General features: G+C 34.8%; 2 protein-coding genes across 10 annotated transcripts in view; one reads left to right on the top strand and one right to left on the bottom strand.

Moving 5' to 3' along the window:
* The window catches only part of MYO6 (myosin VI), a 93,320-nt gene extending 76,329 nt beyond the window's left edge, over positions 1 to 16,991 (top strand). For 3 of the 8 annotated variants that reach the window (XM_085543725.1, XM_015859057.3, XM_032443534.2), the window contains exons 28-35: positions 73 to 233; positions 2,970 to 2,999; positions 3,441 to 3,479; positions 6,144 to 6,247; positions 7,580 to 7,711; positions 9,533 to 9,559; positions 11,653 to 11,871; positions 13,545 to 16,991. In XM_085543725.1, coding sequence (XP_085399851.1) covers positions 73 to 233; positions 2,970 to 2,999; positions 3,441 to 3,479; positions 6,144 to 6,247; positions 7,580 to 7,711; positions 9,533 to 9,559; positions 11,653 to 11,871; positions 13,545 to 13,744 — 912 coding nt within the window. In that variant the 3' untranslated portion in view covers positions 13,745 to 16,991. The remainder of the gene's footprint in view (positions 1 to 72; positions 234 to 2,969; positions 3,000 to 3,440; positions 3,480 to 6,143; positions 6,248 to 7,579; positions 7,712 to 9,532; positions 9,560 to 11,652; positions 11,872 to 13,544) is intronic. The other 5 variants (XM_085543728.1, XM_032443538.2, XM_032443536.2 and 2 more) reach the window with 4 other exon arrangements.
* Positions 16,992 to 17,506: 515 nt separating this feature from the next.
* The window catches only part of IMPG1 (interphotoreceptor matrix proteoglycan 1), a 52,042-nt gene continuing 48,299 nt past the window's right edge, over positions 17,507 to 21,249 (bottom strand). For both annotated transcript variants that reach the window (XM_015859062.3, XM_085543729.1), the window contains one exon: positions 17,507 to 19,598. The gene's annotated coding sequence lies outside the window, so the exon portion shown is untranslated. The remainder of the gene's footprint in view (positions 19,599 to 21,249) is intronic.

Raw genomic sequence — 21,249 nt, 5'->3', positions numbered from 1 at the left:
TTCGTTTGCTTATGTTGTGTTTTGATTGGATAAGATTCAATTTATGTTTTTATATATGCTTTCATAATACAGGCTGAAATTGAGGCTCAGCTAGCTAGAGAACGAGAAGAGGAAACCCAGCACCAGGCAATTCTTGAACAGGAACGTCGTGATCGTGAACTTGCAATGAGAATTGCCCAAACTGGGGCAGAACTCAGCACTGAAGAGACAAAGCTTGATGTAGGATTGTGCAGGTATGGAGTTTAAGACTTAAATTTCTTCTCACTGTCCTCATCCTTCTGAGAATACTAAACTATTTTTGTATTAAAGAGTTTCTCTGCTTTCCTTACTGCTGTCACTAATATAGTAGGTATTTCTAAATAGAAACACAGTTTTCACTTATTTCTTGAATTTCGGCAAGGATGGCAACCATTTTAAGTTATGATTTTTATGAGTCATTTAAAGCAGAGAATGGAATTTCTTCGGAGGTAAGTAGTAATAATGTACTCTTTTTAGTACTTCATGGTTCCAATAGTATATTATGAATCTGTGTGTTTTATTTTGCTTCATTTTGATGTTTTTAATTTATTTTAACAAGAAGACCTCTTTGAAGGCAGAAATAATAGTTATTCCTGTGTCTTGTTGATTGGTTGTTTCTTTAAAGCAGAATGAATATATGTAATGTGGGTGGCTTTGAAAATTGTCTTCTGTTTGGATTTTTGGGCATGTCATAGGAATTGCTTGTTTTTGGTGTAAAGAACCACACTGCCTGCAAAGCAAGGTATCTCTTGCCTTCTAAAGAAGCTTTGTAACCAAAAAATGTACGTGAGAATTTGGCATAAAGATCCAGTAAAAATGATAAGGGTTGGTCAAATTGTATGTAGAACCTACCAATATGATCGTGTCACTGGCTTAGTGATGTGACCACCTTTATTGGTTTGCTGCAGTTGAAAGGAGGTTGTGTAAGAAATTTAAAGCTCCTAGGTGTGTTCTCTTTGCTAATCAAATTTCCTTTAGATGTGTACTTTTAATGGTTGTATGCCTACGTGTCATACCTAGGTAGGGTTTTTTTGTTTTTTTTTTTATTTTTTTTGTCATGTACAGTATTATTTTGTAGATGCCTTGACTCAAATTACTGTGGTTTTGCCCTCAGATGTTTTACAGCTGCTATAGTATTGACTCAGACATGACTTTAATATGCTCAATTGAATATCCAAATTAAGTGCTTCACAGACAGCATTCTGGATATTTTCATGCTTTCCCTGTGAAGGTAAAACCAAAGTCATGTAGTGTTATAACTTGGCAGATTTCTCTCAAAGGTGGAAGAAGGGAGGGATTGGTAAAGAAAATTTTCAAGTTCAGTGAAGCTCCATTTGCCACAGTATTTCCTACTGCTCACAGGTGATGCTAACATTTGTTTTGTGAAATCCAGGAACGGATGGTAGACTAATCATACTGATAGCTGAAACTGCTGCTTTCTTTCTGTTGTGTACTGGTCAGAGACTCTTTGAAATGATGAGAAAGTACAGGGTGGTCTGAGCAAATTTACTTAGTGTAAATTCTTTCTTGAACAAGATTAGGCATAAATCTATTAAAAAAAAAAAAAAAAAAAAAAGTAGTAGACACTATTCTACCCATGCAAGTTTTCCCTTTATCTGTGTGGTCATGCATTTCTGAAATCAAATCTCTGCTTTGAGCCAGACATGCAATTTAATCATTTAAACTTAAATTCTTAGGACTTATTTTAACTGATGTCACTTAATGTTTTACTGGAGTCTAAGAGGCTTGTGTTTAGGCATCTTCTGGATTGGAGACCTATGTACTACTGCAGGATACATTGAAGTCATGGTGACTTTTATGCATGTGTATTTCCTTTATCTTTTAAATCTCAGGAGAGTTGCAGAGTGTGTTTCTGCATACTGAATTCACACAGTGTACTGGCTCTACAGTGGCTTTGAACTGTTTTTTAAACAAAAAATAAAATTAGAAGAGTCATTCCAGCTTTACACGTTGGCATGAGGAAAAGACTATCTCCTTCAGTGTTGTGCTACTGATAGTGTGAAATTAATAAGAGCAGGGTGACATCTCTGTACTAGTTAAAAGGTACATCTGTGCTTTGCTCATTTTTTAAGGCACCTGTGGCAATTAGTTGTTGGCATGTTTGAAAACAGGTAGCCCCTGCCTTACTTCTTTTTTTCTCCTCAACATCTTTCTTTCATGGATATTTACAGGTTCAAAAATATTAGCAGATTCTTTTAGAAATATACTGATTGATTCCTCTCAAAGAATTTTTGTTTGTTAAGGCAGCAGACTCAGCTTATTATTCTGTATTGAGTGTGCAGAGATTCTCCTAGCTTCACCCATTTTTGTTATTCATCCACAATTTGCAAATATGTCTACAAGAGGTTTACTGCACATAAATGGGACTTACTTGAAGAGATTAGCATTTGGATAAAAATCAATTAGGGACCTGATTTCACGTGTGCAGAATGCTTTAATTTATATGGCTTAGTGAAACATGTATAATACAAAGCACCAAAAAAAGTTTCTGTCATGGAAGATCATATAAATGTATCTATTCTGTGTGGATGGCCCAACGATCCAAGTAGATGTTGATTTGTAGCATATCTAATGCTATCACTTTTCTGTAAGTATGGGGAGGACATCTTCACTGTGGTAGTTAGGTGCAGTGCTTTTCACAACTTGCATGAAGAAACCGTCTGTCTTCTTTTCAGGACAGCTAATAAGGATTGTGGTTATTTCTTGTGGTGTGTTTATCCAGACATAAAATGTACAAGTATTTTGTCTCTTTTTTTTTTTTTTTTTTTTTTGTTAAATTATCTTAATCTAACCTCATAGAAAAAATTCTAAAGAAAAAAAGAAGAAAAGATGAATTATGGGAGTGGCTACCATGGCTCACCTTTTCCTGCTTCAGATTCTTAGAAAGATAACTAAGCAAATAGGCTAACAAAAGTATCTTCTGTTTGCAGAGACAATGGAACAAAGCTGCAAATGACTGCGTATGGCATTTTTTTTCCATTTGAATACTTTAATAGAAAAAAAGTAACAATAATTAATTCAAAGGAAATTGATCTAGTCTTACTATTTACTAATACCTTGTAATAATCTTCATTGGAACGCATCTGTAAACTTTAAATCAACATATCCCCTAATTGTCTAATAAACATGTTAATAACCTAACATCTATTTAAAGATCATAATTATTGTGATTTTTTTCCCCATACAGCCATTTATTTCACAGCCTTGTATGATTAATGTGCTCCTAACAAAGAATTGTGTGTGTATTATGCATTAGAATGGATGTTGTAAAATAAATTGTTCTTTATCTTCTGCATTTGAATTAGCTTTGGCATGGCTGGCAAGAGACTATCACTGTTAATAAGGGCTTTTTTTAAGTTTTGATATATGTGGTTTATGCTTATATGTAAATTTCTTTATAGGGAACAAATGGCCAAAGAAATGTCAGAAATGTTGTCTAGGTAGGTGAAAAGAAAATATTGAATGAATAAAACACTTGATGGAAAGAAATCACGCATGAAATGTGTTTAAAAAATAATGAATATGTTTTTTAAGTCTTAAGCAGATAAGTGAACAGTTTGTTTCAGATAAGTTTCCTTAATCAACGTCTTTTTAATTAACAATCATTACCTGATTTTTCAGTAATTTTTAGATGCTAAATTATATAAACAACAATTAAAAAGAAGTTACAGTACCCTGGTATTTTGTTAGACTACAAATTTAGAGGGTCAGATTGTATTGTGTATATATGGCCGTAATTCCAATGATGATGACCAAACCTTAATATGTAAAACAATCACAAAATCAGAGGCTTTGTGTTATGGTTGAACTAAAATTGTATGTTTTCTGCATGCTTGTTTGACTAATTTTATTTTATTTTTTATATTCACATACTCTAAACTTTTGACTATGATGAAATCTACAAATGCTGTTTATGATACGTAATGTCAGATTGAGTGGTGAAGAATGACTGTCAAGCATGATTCTCTTCTTACTGCTAGACTGTTACATGTAAAGTCATGTAGAAAAACACTGGCTGATCTGCAGAGTGCAGAGCAGTACTGTAAAGGGGAAGCTAAGCCCTTCAATTGGATTAGCATTCTTAAAGATTGCTGCTTTAACCAGAGATCTTACGGCCTAGTTCTGCTGCTCTAAATTATGTTGCAAACACTTAAGAGTGGTGGGTAGTGTTGCTAAATAAGGAAAATCCTCAGGATTTGTCAAATCCTTTGTTCAACAAGGTTAGACGACAGGTAATGGAAATTGCATTTAGTAGCAATCCTTTAATGTTTTGGCATACGAACGATAACAAAATATTAACACAGAGATTTTTTGAAAGGACTTGTCTGTTTAGCATTTTCTTTGACGTTAATCATGAATAGTGCTAAGGATGAGGAATTGTTATTGCCCCTTAGCTCTGTACTGATAAAAGGATGAGGTAGTTTTTCAGTCAAACTTCTTGTGTAAACTGGGAGCTGCGTGTCTCCTCAGATTAATTGTCTGAGTAGGCATAATTAAACTGATGCTGCAACAAACACTAAGGTTCTGTAGTTTTAATTACATTTCAAGAGATGGTTCAGTTGCTATTAAGAAATACATTTGGCTAAGCAGATGTTTTATTCTATAAGACTTAAGTGTTTTTAATATCCACATTCAGAACTGCTATATCTATACAGAGAAAACTTTCACAGAAAATATATTTATATCCTCTTCACTAAAAAGGAAAAATATGGTATAAATACGTAGCACATGTGCACTGTAGTTTCTCATGAGACACCTTTAGATTTTGCAGAAAAGTAAACTTGAAATGATATGCATTGGTTTGTAAATGATATAATATTAAAATAGCCCTGCAAAGATTCTGCATCACAAACAGAATTTTACTAAAGAGTTGTGGCTTCCACTGTTTCTTGTGAATTTGTAATGTGAAATGGGGGTTTTCCTGCTCCATTAAAGAATTAATAACATCTTATGAGTGAGTCCTCTCAGAGGCAGAAAGACAATTATGTTGTGTCATGTTATTATTCACTGGCATTGGTAGAAGTTGGTAAAATCACATTAAACACCAAAGAATTCAACAACAGACACAAGTGTTCTGATCTTCACCGAATGCTGTAGTGTTTTCATCTTGGTTTGTATTGTTCCAGTCCATTGGGCTGTTTCTACAGGAGTGTCCTTCCACTCCTTATCTATATAATTTCTAAGGTAAAATGAAATTTATTTTTTTTTTGAGGCTTATTTTTATATGTATGAAACATTTGCTTATTAAACGGTTGATTTATTTGTACTGCTAAGAAGTTGGAAATGTTAGTAATGATCTCTCACATGCTGTTAACTTCCTTGTGCAGTACTTACATGACAGATACCATTTGCCTTTGAAAGACACTGTTTCTGGTTGGACATTTTAATACTGGCCAGAAGTTCTTCCAAGAGGGGTTTTTATTCCTCATTGTCTCCACAAATAATGATGTTTGGGTTTTTTTTGGTTTTGTTTTTTTTTTGTTTTTTTTTTTCTTTCCTCTGCAGCCTAATAAAATAAGTAGAGAATTAAATAGATTTCTCAAATTAAACTTCTGTCAGAAGCATGGTGTATTTTTACGGTTTTTGAACAAAGATTTACTTCAACTCTTAAACAGCAGCACAAATGTCTTTTATGCCTTCTTGTCTACTTCAGAAGCATTTTTCCTTCCTTGTCTGTTTTTGTAATGGAAATGAAAATGTGTATGGGTAATGTGTATCTGTGTTCTGCATCTTGACTAGTACCAAGGAAAATGAGGGGGGACATGCAGACATAGTGATGCATAGAATGTGTCTTCTTACACATAACCACTAGATACTTATTGCAGTTTCCCTTGATTTCTGGGCAGCTGACCAGATTATTCTTACAGAAAGATTTTATACATAAAAAATACCTCTTTTTTTTTTCTTCATACTTGGAGTGTCATGAAAGTATAACTTCCATCTGAATCAGTCCTGTGATTGTAAGAATGCTGCAGTGTTGCTCATAGAATCTGTTCCAACTGTCATAGCAGCTCCTGTTCTATACTTACCTGTCCCTTAAAAATTACATTTATATTTAAATTTGCTTGTTTGGTTTTTTATTTCTATTTTTTTAATAATTGTAGAGGTCCTGCAGTTCAAGCTACAAAAGCTGCTGCTGGTGCAAAGAAGCACGATCTGAGTAAATGGAAATATGCAGAGCTTCGTGATACCATCAACACATCTTGTGGTAGGTTTTTTCTTTTCATTTGAGAGGAAAAGTAGTCAGATTGTACTTGTATGAAAAGTGTTACAGCCTATAATAAAGATAAAAACATGGTCATGAAGTTACGTAGGTTTGACTTAACATCAAGTAAATTTAAAAATATCTTATTTCTCTAAAGAAATTTAGCTTGCTGCTCTATATACTGCGGAAACAGAAATAGCTTTGTTATCTTTTTTACTGATTATATGCTAAGTGTATTAAGCTGTTTGAGCCATAAAATATGTCATAATTCTTATAATTTCTCTTTTATGCAGTTCAAAAAAGGAATACTTACTAGGCTCTATCTAGAATTTATGGGCTCTAACAGCTCTTCTTTTATATTTTCTTGCTGTTAGCAAAAAGTGTGTGTAAAGCACAGTTTAAAATGCTACTTGTCTTGAATGTTCAAATTATTATTTATTTTTGAAAAGATGCAACAATTTCTGAAGCCCATAACTGTAACATTAATTACCTTTTTTTTTTTCTCTGATTTTATGACTATAGAAACAGTTATGAGCTATTTCTTGATTAAATTTTAAAGTTTTTCTTACTTCTGATTGGAAGAGTTGGCTAATTTCTGAGATTTATGATTACTGAGAATTAATCCCTGTATGTAGAAAGAAATCCATCCTCTGTATTTAAACCTGCAAAGTTAGCTCCAATTTTTGTGTCCCAGTATTTACATATGCAGTATTGCAATGCTGTGTTTCAACCGAATAGTAGGTTCAATAATACATGGTGCTAATGTGTATTTATCTTTAATGGATGCAGTCCAGATCATCCTAGATTACTAATGAAGAACTCTTGTGATTGTTCAGTCTTTAGCATCATGAAATTCAATACAATTAAAATATCTTTAATAAAGCAGACAAAGAATTCAGGTGTCAAAGTGAAAGAGGCATCTACATCCAATCTAAAAAATTATTGGTTTTAATTTCAGAAATAAAGTTCATGGGTGAAATTTTACTTGCCTCTACTACTTTGTTTGCAATAATGTCAACGTAGCATTTCACTGCTACTAATCTCGCAGTAAAACAGCTACTTTGAGCACTGCCATATCTCTAATGACAAAAGTATATGTAGCACTGCAAGTGATTTTCTAAGCCATAAGGTTAGATCCCTGTTTCTGTAAAGAACAAGGTACATATGTTTAATACCATATCAGTAATCAAAAGCTGGGCTAGAAAGTATTTGAAGAAATTGTCCTTAGTTGTGGAAACACTGTGCTTTTAGCTATGTTTATAGAGTTAGAGCTCACAAAATCATTCTTCTAATTTTTTTACTTACTCCTCTCTTCCTTTCTTGCTTTTGAGACAGATATTGAACTACTGGCGGCTTGCAGAGAAGAGTTTCACAGAAGGCTAAAGGTGTATCATGCTTGGAAATCCAAGAACAAGAAACGCAATGCAGAAACAGAACAGCGTGCTCCCAAATCAGTCACAGACTACGGTGAGAAGAGATTATTGTGTGTTTACAATAACTTATCAGAGAGTATTCCAGAGAAAATGTTTCTAGGAAAATTTTCTTTTGTTATGTTGAAGGTGATTTTTTTCCAAGAGTATTTTCTTATTGAATTAGGGTGAATATTTTGAGAAGTTTGAAACTGGTAAATACTTTGCAGAAGATAGAATGCTTTCTGAAGATGAAAATACATACGTACTCAATAACAACTCACATTTGTTAAAAATTAAAAACAATTCTTGATTTGGTAATGCATTTGCTGGCATTTTTATGAAACATTCATTGCTGTGCTGTACAATACTAAAGTAGATTTTCCATTTATGAAGTTCCAGTTTGCATTTAGAGACTTCTGAGACTTTGTTTTGAAGATTGTTCATACTAATTCTGACCTTTGTAGATAAAATACTGCTTTCAAGGAGAGTTCTGATAGGTATAATTCTGAACTATCTCTAACAGTAAATTAGAGATTCTAAACACAATAGTACAGTTTGTCATAAGTAGTCTAATAGTCTGTATGGCTTATAGGGGCTAGAAAAAAACAAACAAACAACAACAACAAAAAAAACCACAAGGTAGAAAGGAATCATGTTCTGTGTAGTTGTACTATTACACTTAGGGTCCAGACAAAACCAGATACCTTGGTGGTTTCTTGTGCTTTTATCATTTCTTAAGTTATGGATAAATACGTGGGAGTTTTTAAGAGGAGCTAATTATTTCCTCATCTAAGTTGTTTTAAAACTTCCACACTTAATATTACATTTTCCTTTCATGAATTCTACAAATACTGCATTTTTTGATTAGAGGATGACAAATATTGCATGGTTTCTGCTTTTTTATTAGGCTGTCATTCTGCTTTTTACACAGAGAGGTTCTTATTTGCCAGAGCAAAGTGCTAATGACTGGTTTTTAAATTCGATGAGCATGTGTGGGAGTTACCATGTGTGAAACTGCCAAACCTGAAAATTAGGTGTCAAGTTTATGGAGTGGTTTAAATTTGGTAGTGGTGATTTGGTTTTGTTTTTCCAACAATCATCTGTTATAATAGGAACCTAAGAAATAACACAAATGCAACAAAGTGATAGAATAATTCAGCCAGACCTTTCCTCTCATTTTTTGATCTTGGCTGCACTGGGAGTAGAAGAGAAAAGAGCAGATGAGGAAGTGATGTTTTTTGAGTCCCATTAGCCTGGGTACAAGGCTTGGTCTTGGAACATGGGCAAGGTAGATCCCAGGTGTTTTTCTTATTGCCAGTGTCAGTCATTATACAAAAACATTTCCTTTCTTTTGATTCATTTCCTGAGTTAGGCATTACTTGAGCATTACCTGAGAATGGGCTTTTCAGAGAACTTTGGTTCCCTGAAGAGAGAGGAGGGGAGATCTGGACTGGACTCCAGGAAAAGACCTAATCAAAGATCATATCAATAACAGAGGTTTGGGAATTAATCTTTTTTTTTTTTTTTTTTTTTTCTTTTTTTCATAACAGAAATACAAAAAATTAGAAGCACTTTGTTAATTTTGAGGACATTTGTTGCAGGCTGTACTGATGTATTCATACAGTATTGAGAAGTAATCAATTTCTATATTAAATCCTGATGAAACTAGCAGCAATTAGGTATCTATGAAACCTGACCGACGGAGACATTTTATTTATGCCAGTGAGCAGAAAATAAATAGAAATACCTCCACGCGTACTTTTTAAGTTAGAATTTGTTTGTCTAATATCATAATTGGTGAAAAATAAGGTAACAAAACTGTAACTTAAAGGTCAGCACTACTGCATTTTGTTCAACATGTAATATTTGTTTACAGATTTTGCACCCTTTTTGAACAACACAAGTAAGTGGGGAGATGGTTACTTTAGCTAACTTTGAAGATTAGGAACACTCAAGAGCTCTGTACTAACATTATTTACTCCAGTGTTTTGCTACACATCTACATGGAATTCAATTGTTCAAGTAAAATGCTATTTTACTATTTTGCAATTCTATTCAACTGCTGGTTATTATGTGATATTGTTATATCTTACTAGTGTACTTTACTGTTTATTTCATGCGATCCTTTCCTATTTCAACTGTTGTAAGAAGGGAGAGTGAAATCTTTTGATGTTCATTACTTCAGGATCTAATAATTTTTTGTTTTATTACAAAATAAGTCTTGGTTTTTAATAGCATTTTTTACTGCCTGCACATTTTTATTATTATTATTACTATTTTGTAGCAAAACTCTGGAATCAATTTAATATAACAGCTATTTTCCTAGCACACTAACTATCAGGTGGTGGTTTCGTTTGAGTAAAGATCTACTTTCCATAGTGCTGAAAGTTAGTCTTTACTGGCTGCGTTCCAGCCTCTAGATTTCCTTGTGAATTTAAGTATTCAAAGGGTTAGAAGTAAGTCTTAGCTACTACTGTTACACTACAAAAAGTATTTGACAATACTAAAGCACTGATCTTTAGTATGATGTTCAAATGATATTGTTAGATGTTCAGACAATTTGCTGTGTACTGCAGCCTGTATCCCCATATAAAACATGCTTTTTCAAATGTTATGTATAAAAGTAGTGTTCTTCTACTAAATACATTTAGTAAAAACACTTGTTTTGTTTATGTAGACATGGGCAAAAAAAATGGGGGTATAATTTGTGTGATATATTTCTGTTCAAAATTCCTCTCTTCACCTTTAGAAATACTCAGATTAAAGCAAAAGTAATATAACTAATTTCAAGGTACACTTGTCAGTCCTGGTCATAAGTGTAAAAATACATTATTAGAAATCATCATCGATTTCATGTATTAAATTCTAACTCAAAAATCAGATTTGCTTCTTCATATACAGAGGAAATATACACATACAGAAAAAGGAATTCACTTTTAATTATTCTGTTTATGCTAAAGCACTAAGCTGTTAATATTGATGTCTATTTGTATTTTGTATTCTGTAATATTGATGTCTTTTTTGTTCAGATGGCATAGATTCACATTCAGAATTTCTTAATCAGAGTACTTATTGTAAGCCATTAAAGCCAAATGAATAAAATTTTGCAGGAGGCAGTTACTAAAGGAAAGAATCTTGTTTATAAGTGCATCTACTATTTAAAACTGATTTGTATTGTATACATAACTTTAAGAAGGTTGAACCATTGATGTGTTAACAGAGGGTATTTGCTTTTGTTCAAAAGAAAGTTTTTCTCCTGAGTTTTTCTCCTGAGTCCTGATACAAGTGAATGTGTGGGATTCCAAAAACACACGTGATAAACATTTTTCTGAAACTTATTTCACAGAGAAATTCAATCAATTGTCTTTAATGGTCAGATATAATCATTTCCTTTGAAAAAGAAAGCAATTGGAGAGTAGTTCTAATGCCAGAGTTTAGTATGCAGCAGTCTAGGCAGTTGTTTTTGAAGACTGTTTGGTGTAGTAAGTGGTTATTTATCAAATTTCTATTAACAAACTAGTGATTTCTAACAGTGTTAATCGCCCTTATTTGTCAAAAGAAAAGTCTTTGAGTGGTGCATTGTATTTTTGTAACTGAAAGTGCTAATTTGCACAGTGACCTTATTTTACAAAGAAGTAGACTGATCTGGAATAGCTACTGATTAACGTTTCTGGTTAGTAAGAAATTTTACATAGAGATTTATACTTCAAATACTAATTTAGAGCACAATGTGGTATTCTATTTGCTTTCTTCTAAACTTACCTGAGGCCATTGACCAATTGTTTTACATGTAGGTATAGTAGGTAAAATGGACCTTTCTCCACCAATGCTGTAGTCAGAGTAGCTGGAAGAACACACATTATATAAGATGGCAAGGGATAAGGTTTGTATTCAGAGAGATTCTCAGATTTGTTGTTGTTTTTGCTAATTAATTTAGCAAATCGTAGTATTTGTTTGGTTTTCTTGCTTATTTTTGGCTTTTGTTTTGTGCAATAGCTCAACAGAACCCAACAGCTCAGCTACCAATGAGGCAGCAGGAGATTGAAATAAATAGACAACAGCGTTACTTCCGCATTCCTTTCATCCGTCCCATGGACCAATATAAAGATCCCCAGAACAAGAAGAAGGGTTGGTGGTATGCACATTTTGATGGGCCATGGATTGCTCGACAGATGGAACTTCATCCTGACAAGGCACCCATTCTCCTTGTAGCTGGTTGGTATCAAAAGCAGAGTTTAGTTGAAAAGGTCTGAAAAAGTCACGTAATTAAAGTTTTCTTAGTTGCATCTTCATTTTGTCAGCAGCAGTTCCTGTCTGGGCAGAATTTGAAGATCTGTGACGTCTGTCAATGGTGGCCAAATGTCACAGAATACTATTTGGGTGGTGCTAGTAGCAAACTAATGCTTTTACAATGTTTGTGTTCCCTGCTATGGAAAAGTGGGATTTTAATCTTAAATATTTGAAATAAAAACTAGATGTGGCAATGGATGGTTAATTATAGAACTGTTGGAAGGGATCTTAAAGACCATCCAGTTTTCACTGCTGCATTCAACCTGGCCTTGAACTCCTTGAGGGATGGGGCATCCACAGCTTTTCTTAAGCAACCATTCCAGTGCCCTCATAGTGAAGATTTTCTTCCTTATATCTAATCTAAATCTACCCTCTTCCAGTTTAAAGCCATTAACCCTTTTCCTATTGCTATGCTCCCTGACAAAGAGTCCATCTCCACCTTTCCTGTAGGTCCCTTTAAGTACTGGAAGGCTGATATAAGGTCTCCCCACAGCCTTCTTCTGGCTGAACCAACCCAAAGTCTCATCCTGTCTTTGTAGGAGAAGTGCTTCAACCCTCTGGTCATCCTCACAGCCTTCCTCTGGACCTGCTTTAGAAGGTCCATGTCTTTCTTATACTGGAGCCCCAGTGCCGGATGCAGTACTGAAGGAGTCTTTATATGAGCAGAGAAGCAAGGGAGAATCACCTTCCTGAAGCTTCCAGTTATGCTTTTTTTTGATGCAGCCAGTGATACTGTTGGCTTTCTTATGTTGTCTTTTTCTGGTGGATAATGAAAAGGGCAAAAAGCTACTGGTTTACAGTTCAGTGTTTTGAGTTCTTGTCTTTGACTTCAGAACTGATGAGAAGGCTGTAATACATTTGTTTAGTTTTACGAAGTGATGCTTTACTAGCAACCAAACTTCCTTAGTTTTCTATAATTTTTTTCTACTAATTTTTAATATAATTAATTATACCAGCTTTGTCTGCTCAGTTTCAAAGCCGTTATCTAAAAGTAGCAGTGCTGTCATGAATACTACATTTGGTGGATCACCTATGAAACGTAAGATCAAAATACAGCCAGTGAACTGCATTCATCATTTTATTGGATTCCACATGGACAATACCATCTAGTACTTCCAGTTTGTTTAGCATGGGAGACTGACAGATTAAGGGTACAGGCAATTTGATCAAGTCTTAAGTCCCAAGTCACTTTGCTTTGTTTAAAAAAACGAAACAACAAAAACTATAGCAACAGTTGACTGGTAAAACTGTATGTGTGTACAAAACAAATTCATCCTGTAGTGGATTTCAGGAGAGTATATCAAGATACTGATTTCTCTTGGTGTCTTGATTTTATTCCTTTTTTTGCTTGATTTTATTATTTTTAACCATGATTTTGACAATTTAAGCATCTCAAAGTAGTTTATTCTGACATTGCTTTTCCATCCGGTGAGTAGAAATCTGTTTGAAGATTGGTTCCTTTATAAGCTATGAAGTCTATTAACAAACCAGAGCAGACTGAGGAAATAAATTTAATGAAAATATGAATTTTGCCAATGTGACCTTTGAATGATGTAAATGTTTTACAAAGATTCTTCTTTTTCCCTTTACATCTACAGGTAAGGATGATATGGATATGTGTGAGCTTAATCTTGAAGAGACTGGTTTAACTCGAAAGCGAGGTGCTGAAATTTTGCCGAGACAGTTTGAAGAAATTTGGGAGCGCTGTGGAGGTATCCAGTACCTTCAAAGTGCAATTGAAAGCAGACAAGCTCGTCCTACATATGCTACGGCTATGCTGCAGAACCTATTGAAATAAATAAATGGTCATTTTGCACAGTAGCATTCAAGATGAGAACCCTTGCCCACGATACAAAGGGAAGAGCTCTTCTGTGCAACAGAGGGCGTAAATGTTCTATAATCATATTAGAGATGTTTAATATAAAGTGAACAGATTTTATTAATCAAGTGGTTTGTTAATTTGTACCCTATTATATTTAATTTGTGTAGTCAGCTTTACTAGCTATGAGAACTCTGAAGAATTTTCAGTCAGTGTAGGTTGTAGCACTATGTTTATACACTGCATTTTTCTTAGCAGTTTCTGTTACTGCAACTTTAAATGATCTATCAGTAGTTGGGTACATAGTACAAAGAATGGCATCACAACCATCTTTTTATAAAATTGCCTCTTCAAAATACTAAATAATGGGCTTTAAGTGGTGGCCTAGTCAAGAGTTTATGCTGTATCTCATAACTGGAATTGTGGGGCCTTAGCTTTGACTTCTGTTCTGGAGAAGTTGGAGTGTACTTTTATATAATCTGAGATATTTTATGTCCTGATTTGAAAATTGGTTAGTGTCTATATTTGCTAACTTTCTCTGTAAGTGATGGGAAATCCTTCTATACTTCAGACTCATAACTTCTGACTGTTTCTGTTACTGTTCTGTTACTGTTCCTACTGCATTCTCTGTTTTGGTTTAAGAGAAACATTTTCTTTTTTTTTCTTTCTGTGCATTCAGAGAAGAGAGTTCATGTATGTTGATACTGAGTAATATTGTACACAAATAATATATTGCTCATTACAGCTTATACCACTTATTTCTGTTTCTTTTCCTTATTTTTTCTTTAAATACAAAGCTTTTTTATTTTTTTATTTTTATTTTTTTTTCTTGGGACCAAATTTCTTTTAAGAAAATATGTCCATTCTTGGGCAGCTCACTTATCCATGTAGTGTAATTTAAATATAGCATGCAAAATTGTCCAAGACTTGTATCTGGAGGCAGATAAGGATAGCATAAGGGAAATCTGGTCACCTTCTGGATGGAAATGTAACATAACACTGAGACCTGTTTATTTTAATTGTAATGAGATGCACAAAGTCTGTACCTTTGGTTAGATATTTTAAAAATTTGGCCATCAACATAAAGCATCATCTACATGTTAAAGAATTAGCTACAAATTTTACTATACTAGAATATTATAGTCATTCAGACACTGATCTTTATCTTAATGTCTTTGTCAGTGTCCTAGCTTGTAACAGTTCCTTAACTAAGCAGTGAGAGATTTTGTGGATAAAAATTACTAATTTCATTCAGTTTTAAGATGGATCCCATTTACTTATGTGATTGTTTCACCACACTGGCCATTATTTCAACAAAGTAGGCTTCATTATATATTATTTTTCTGTTAAGAACTGGAAATAATAAGTAACTTGATATTCTATTACTTATTCAACCTGATTCAAAAATGAAATCTTGCTCTACAAATTGAGAGCTTGCTCACAGTACAAAATAATTTCCTTTCAGTTTACAATGTTTGAAACCTTTTGAACCTTTATAAACTTTATAACTACATAAATGTATCATTAATGACTTCCAGGAGGTACAGTTTTGTAGCACAGATGAAGCTCATGATGTGTATGTCCTCGCTGACCGTAAATTATGCTTGCATGCATATGTCTAAATATTATTACAAATGCACTCCTTACTGCAATACATGTGAAGGTATTTGAGTAATACATTAACTCTGTATGAATTTGCCATGACAGGGAACTTCAACTTCCATTGCATACCCATTCTGCTTTTTGATCTTGTGATTGCAAACTGGCAAATGTGTTTTCATTTTGCTGAAAATGCCCCCTTCACTGAAGCAGTAAGTTTTGGCCGGATGATAAAAGGAGAATTGAATCATACTGTTGACTGCAACTTGTGTGCAGATCTATACAATATTACATGACTTTAAATGTACTTCTTATGAAGCATTATTGAATTTGGAATGAAGGTTTAAGAACTTCAGTCTCCAGAAACTTAAAACTGCAAAAACTTTGACCTTATATTTGACACAAGGAGAAGAAAATCGCTGAATTGATAGGGCTGAGAAGCCCTGTCTTATATTTATTTCTCTCTGGATTTGAATTCTTGACTTATCATGTTCAGGCTCAGCTTATATTTATAAAACAGATCGTAATGAGACTGAACACTAAGTAAAGAACCTCAGTACTTAAGTGTGTGTGCATATGTTTGTGTGTATGTATATATACATATACATACTTAAATGCTTAAGTATGTACGTGTGTGTATATATAAACGTCTGTAAACGTAACTGTGGGGAACTCTAAATGAAATTGTTAACGTAATTTTTCCAGTCTGTTCCTTTCACTATGCCAGTATTTCCTTGGCTGAAGCTGTTTCTTGACAGTAAGTTGTCTACAGACTGGTATTGGAAGGAAACTATTTGCCTGAATTGTTTGTGTTAATTATATGATAAATGAATATTAAGTGTGAGGGAAATAAAATGGACTGTAATATTGTGGAAGAGGAACTGGTGGCTGGATGTTTTCAGTTTACGCATTCCCCATCTCTGCATTGGTTGAGCAGTGTGCTTGAGAAATACATTCCATAAATCAGGGTATTCTAGTTCGCACAGTAGCATGCCTTTGTTCATTCTGTATCAAAACAATACAACTTTAGTTTTTGTCAGTCTTTTTGTGCAACAATTTTTATTTTTTTTTTTTCCAAATGAAAAATATTCATCTATTTCTCCAGCTTTTCTCTGTTGTCTATCTACTGTGTCAGAGAGTGATGCTGTCAGATGATTTGGAACCAGTCTCTGGTCTTAGGGATTGTGCTGTTATCTAATGCCCTTTTGATCTATTGCTCTGTGGAATAGAAAAGAGTTGTTTTTGAAGGAAAATGAGATTCTGTATGCCTCATTTGTATAACCATTTTCTCCTGCCTGTCAGTGCAGCTGCCCATTATAGTTGAGAGCTTCATGAAACACTCCAGAAAATAAGGAGAGGAAGAGAATCACTGGGCTACGTTCCTGACTAGTAACCAGTCTAGAGAGTGCTACTTAAGGATCATAAGGTCATTACATACTTGCCTATTACCCACTGTTGAGATTGGTTTTTTTTTTTGTCATTGAAGCCCTTGTTTAGTTGGGTTTTTTTTTGTTTGTTTTTTGATTTTTTTCCCCCTGAAATATTTTTAAGGTATTTAAATGACCTCCTAATACTGTACTGAAAATCTAAACAAAGAAAATAAAATACATTCCATGTTGAAACCTCACTTGTATCTCTCTTGCTGCTTTAAAAAAGTTAAGTGGAGGAAGTAAGAGTAAATTAAGGTATAAGAAGGGTAGAAAGTCTTCTGTGCTAAAACCTGTATCCTTGTATTGCAATATTTTTTTTTAAAACTTTGCTGCTGTACTGTGAGAGTTTTATTGTAATCAGTGCAAACATTGTTTTCTAAGCTAATTACCATTTGCATCTACTTCATTTTCTTAACAGCGACTAGTGAAATTAGTTAGGATATGCTGTGTATATATGTGCGAGAGTTTTGGAGTTAAAGAAAAAAGAAGAAAAGGCTATTAATCTTGCCTCTTTCGTGGGCTGAATCAGAGTATTATATTTCAGTTCAATACAGTTGAAGAAATTCAGGCTTTGATAGTTTTTAGGTGTAATTTTGTGTCAGTACCTTTATGCTGTGGTTGGAACTACAGTTAAAGTACAGTTTAATATCATGTTTCAGATAATGTGATGCACCTTAGTGTGAGATTAAATACCAGTTCAATCCCAGAAAAATTTTCAAGGAGATGGTTTTATTATAATTTATTGAAATACAAAAGGCTTACATCCAGCAAATATATTTGGTAATTAATAGTTAAGAGTGATAAATGCAGTTATGAACAATCATTATTAAAGTACACAAGTTAAAATTACTTATTTTTTAAACTAATAATAATGGGCATGGAAAGAGAGATGCTAAACACATACAAAAATACATTTGTAATGAAAAAAAAAAAAAAAAAGAAGAAGGAAAGAATGCCTTTAGCATTCTTAATGCATCTTAACTTACATGAGCAATTGTAAAAAGCTAACACTGCTGGCGTGGGACATCACCCCCGCCATGTAAGAAGTATTTTTGAAGTGAGCTTCATATTGAAGTTACTGTGTAAAATGGTGTCTTTAGTGGTTTGTTTTGAAGTGTTTCCTAGTTAAATAGAGGAAGGAAAAATACAATTTCAGCTGTGGGATCATCTTCATCATAGTATCATAGTCTCGTGTGGGTTGGAAGGAACCTTAGAGTTCATCGAGTCCGACCCCCCAGGATTCAAGCCTCTGTGTAGCAGAGCGGCACTTCTACCACTTGCGCCACAAGGGGGATTCGAACCCAGGGCCTCCGGTGTTGCATCGCGGCATTCCTACCACTTGCGCCACCGGGGCACACTTAAACATCCTAAAATTGTTTTCTTGGTGCGTTGCTTTCATTTGTACATAATCACCAGTTCTGTTGGTTTTGTAAGGAGACCTGTTTTTGCTGTCATTTGGAATTTATAAACACTGTCAAGGACATATAAGAAGGTAAGGTTCATTCTTTGTTGTGGTAACTGTGTGGTACTGAGAGCTAGAAAGAATTGCAACTGAAATCAGCTATGTCCTGAATACATGAAAGTTTCACATCTGAATGAGGAGCTGTCATGCAGTATAGCCATGAACTTTGCAGAAGCTCACTTTGAGCTGTAAGTACAACTTCTGATTTGTGCCAAGCAGCAAACAGCGCCTAAACGTTAAACAGCACTGGCATGGCACACATCTATGAATATACTCAAGACAAAGATATTCCAGGTAAAGTAATGCTCCTATTTGAATCAGGATTATGGATTCATAGAGCATGAGTTGTTAAGCCTATTAAATAATTAATGGGCACTCGTTGTCTGCCAAGGATTCTTCTAGAGAAACTAACAGTAACCTGATATGATTGGTATGTACTGAGTTTAAAGTATGTTTGTGCGTGACTGTAATTTATTTCCTAGGTAGTTGGGAATGTAAATCCCGTGATCTTAAAGGATGAAGAAAACTACAAGCATTTCACCTATTCAGAAAGTCTGAAGTGCTTGGATTAGACAGTTGGCCTGAGCTCTTCCGAAGCCGCCTGGATGTGGCGCTGGGCACCCTGCTCTAGGTCCCTGCTTGTGTGGGGGTTGGGCCGGGTGAACCAAAGGTCCCTGCCAACCTCAGCCGTGATGGGAATCTGTCACCAGGAATTAACTGGTGAAGTATGTACATACATATGTATACATATATTAACAGAGACACAAGAACCTTAAATTCAGGGAAGCCATTAAGCACAACTACAACTTCTGTGTAATTTCTGGTCTGAGTATTGCAAGGAGAGGATGGAAACATTCCCAAATGCTTTTAACGTAGCCTTTGGTAAGAGTTGAGAACGTTACTTTTGACAGCTCTTACTTCCATGTTTGCCACTTGCTTTGCTGTAGTGTGTGTAAGCAAGGTTAATAAAATGGCGTGGGTCTGCTTTACAGTTTTGTCTGCATTTTTACCAGGCTGGTTGTAATAATACAGTATTGCAAAAAATGTCACTTCTGAGAAAAAGCTGTTTCTAGCACTAGGCTCTTACAGGTAGGATTAAGATATATACATACTGTATGCTGAGTGCATGCACCTTAACACAGGTTACTTCTTACCAGGCAAATTTTAGACATGGTCGAATAGTTGATCAACGAGGTCGAGCTGTTTTCTGTAATGACACGACGTGTTTAATGTGTACTGATATGAAAGTGATGCATCATTAGGAATCCTCAGATTTTTTTTGTTACATGTTATCCACCTGAATTCCAGTCTTGATTAATGCAGACCTCCTTATTCTGAATACCTGCAAAAGAAATTCTCATAAGGTATTTAAGAAGCATTTTGAATTTCAAAATACGTAATTTAACTACTGCTCATAGTGAGGAACTCACTTAAATCTTATGTGAGATCATCTCCACTTCCTTCTAAGGAGAATTAAGTTGGTCCTACACCTGAAGTTATTTTACATACTAAATCATAGAGAAGAATTATGATTTTGTTGTCCTTGGTGTGACAATGCTGTGTTTGTGTGTGAATAACAAATATGGACTATACTGACTATGCTGACTGTTTATAAGGGCGTACTTGTGAGCATTTTTTCAGCATAGTATTCTGCAAAAGAAGCCTTAGCTAAAGGGTCCACGGGATTCACAATCACAGCACACTTGGAATAAATTACAATTTGGGATGTTTAGTTCGTCAGCATTGGTTTGGTGTAAGAGCAGCTGCAGTGCTAAGCAAACTCACGTGTTTCTGAAACCTAATGTCTGGTACTCGTGAACTGAGTCCAGCTCATCCATCTCTGGTACTTCAGGTCTCACGATTGCGATAATGAAACACTGACCTGTGAAACTGATGGGGTGCTCAAACTTGCAGTGCTGTCTTATCATTTTAATCCAGAATACTGTCTGCTTGATCATCAAAGTGACTGACATGAGAATAAAATAAATGGCAGTCTTTGTTTTCTACTCAAATATGATTTCAGTCATCTTGGTGGCTGAGAGTCGCTCTTGCAGAGGATGATGCTTCATGACAGTCAGCGGTTTTGATGAGCAAAGAATGACATTTTGTATATTTCTGAGGGGGAATCTATAATGACTATCAAGCTTGATCTGCACTGCATCAAAATAAGTCGTCTGTATCCCTGTGAATTGGATTTAGTACCATCTCTTTTTCTTTTTTGTCTTTGGGGTTAGATCCATTACTGAGTTTTGCCAGATAACACATTGAAATTGAAGCTTATTCATCCCCAAGTGCCGTGTATGAGCACAAATAAATGTTACGTTGGTAGAATAGCATTTGACAGATCAACTGCAAAACAATAGATGTTACAGACAGCTGGAGGGTAATACTCTTTCAGCTGAAAGCAGTGTCTTACTTTTCTGCACCCTTTTGGCTGAACAAAGGAGATGCAGCAGTGTCCCTGATAGGGACAGGAGGTATTACAAGAGAAATGTTGCATTTTGAATGAACTCATGTTTTCACCTTCCATCTCTAAGGAACAAAGAGCACATGCCACACTGAAGTAGGCAGCAGAGAAATCAGGTCGACAGGATTGCTTTCTCAGGACGTTTGCTGTTTCATTCTGAAGGGACCCATATTCTTGAATGCACGCATTCTAGCTTGTTATCACACTCTGCTTTGACTCACAGTTGTTTTATTTTTTTCATATCGCTGCTTGCTGAGCAAGACAGGCAGTGTTCCCAGTGCGCTAACCATGCACAGTGCTGTCTGCCATTGTCACCCTCTTGCAAGCATTTCTTCTCTTCTGAGCTCAGAAAAGGAAGAGCCAGGTCTTCATAGAGACACAAAACATGTTTCTTACACATTGCAGTGCAAAGCAAAACAAAATTATAAAATTGCCGTTTTCAGTTTGGCTTAAAAATTGTAGATATCCACCTCTTCCTGAAAATTTGATTGGAGTGCCATATTCTGTTCTAAAATCGTACCCCCAA

The sequence above is a fragment of the Coturnix japonica genome, chromosome 3 (genome assembly GCF_054131305.1).
Source record: "Coturnix japonica strain WE chromosome 3, WE-NBRP24, whole genome shotgun sequence".
Lineage (NCBI taxonomy): Eukaryota > Metazoa > Chordata > Aves > Galliformes > Phasianidae > Coturnix > Coturnix japonica.
Note: the sequence above shows the minus strand (reverse complement) of the source record. Positions and strands in the feature narration are given on the sequence as shown.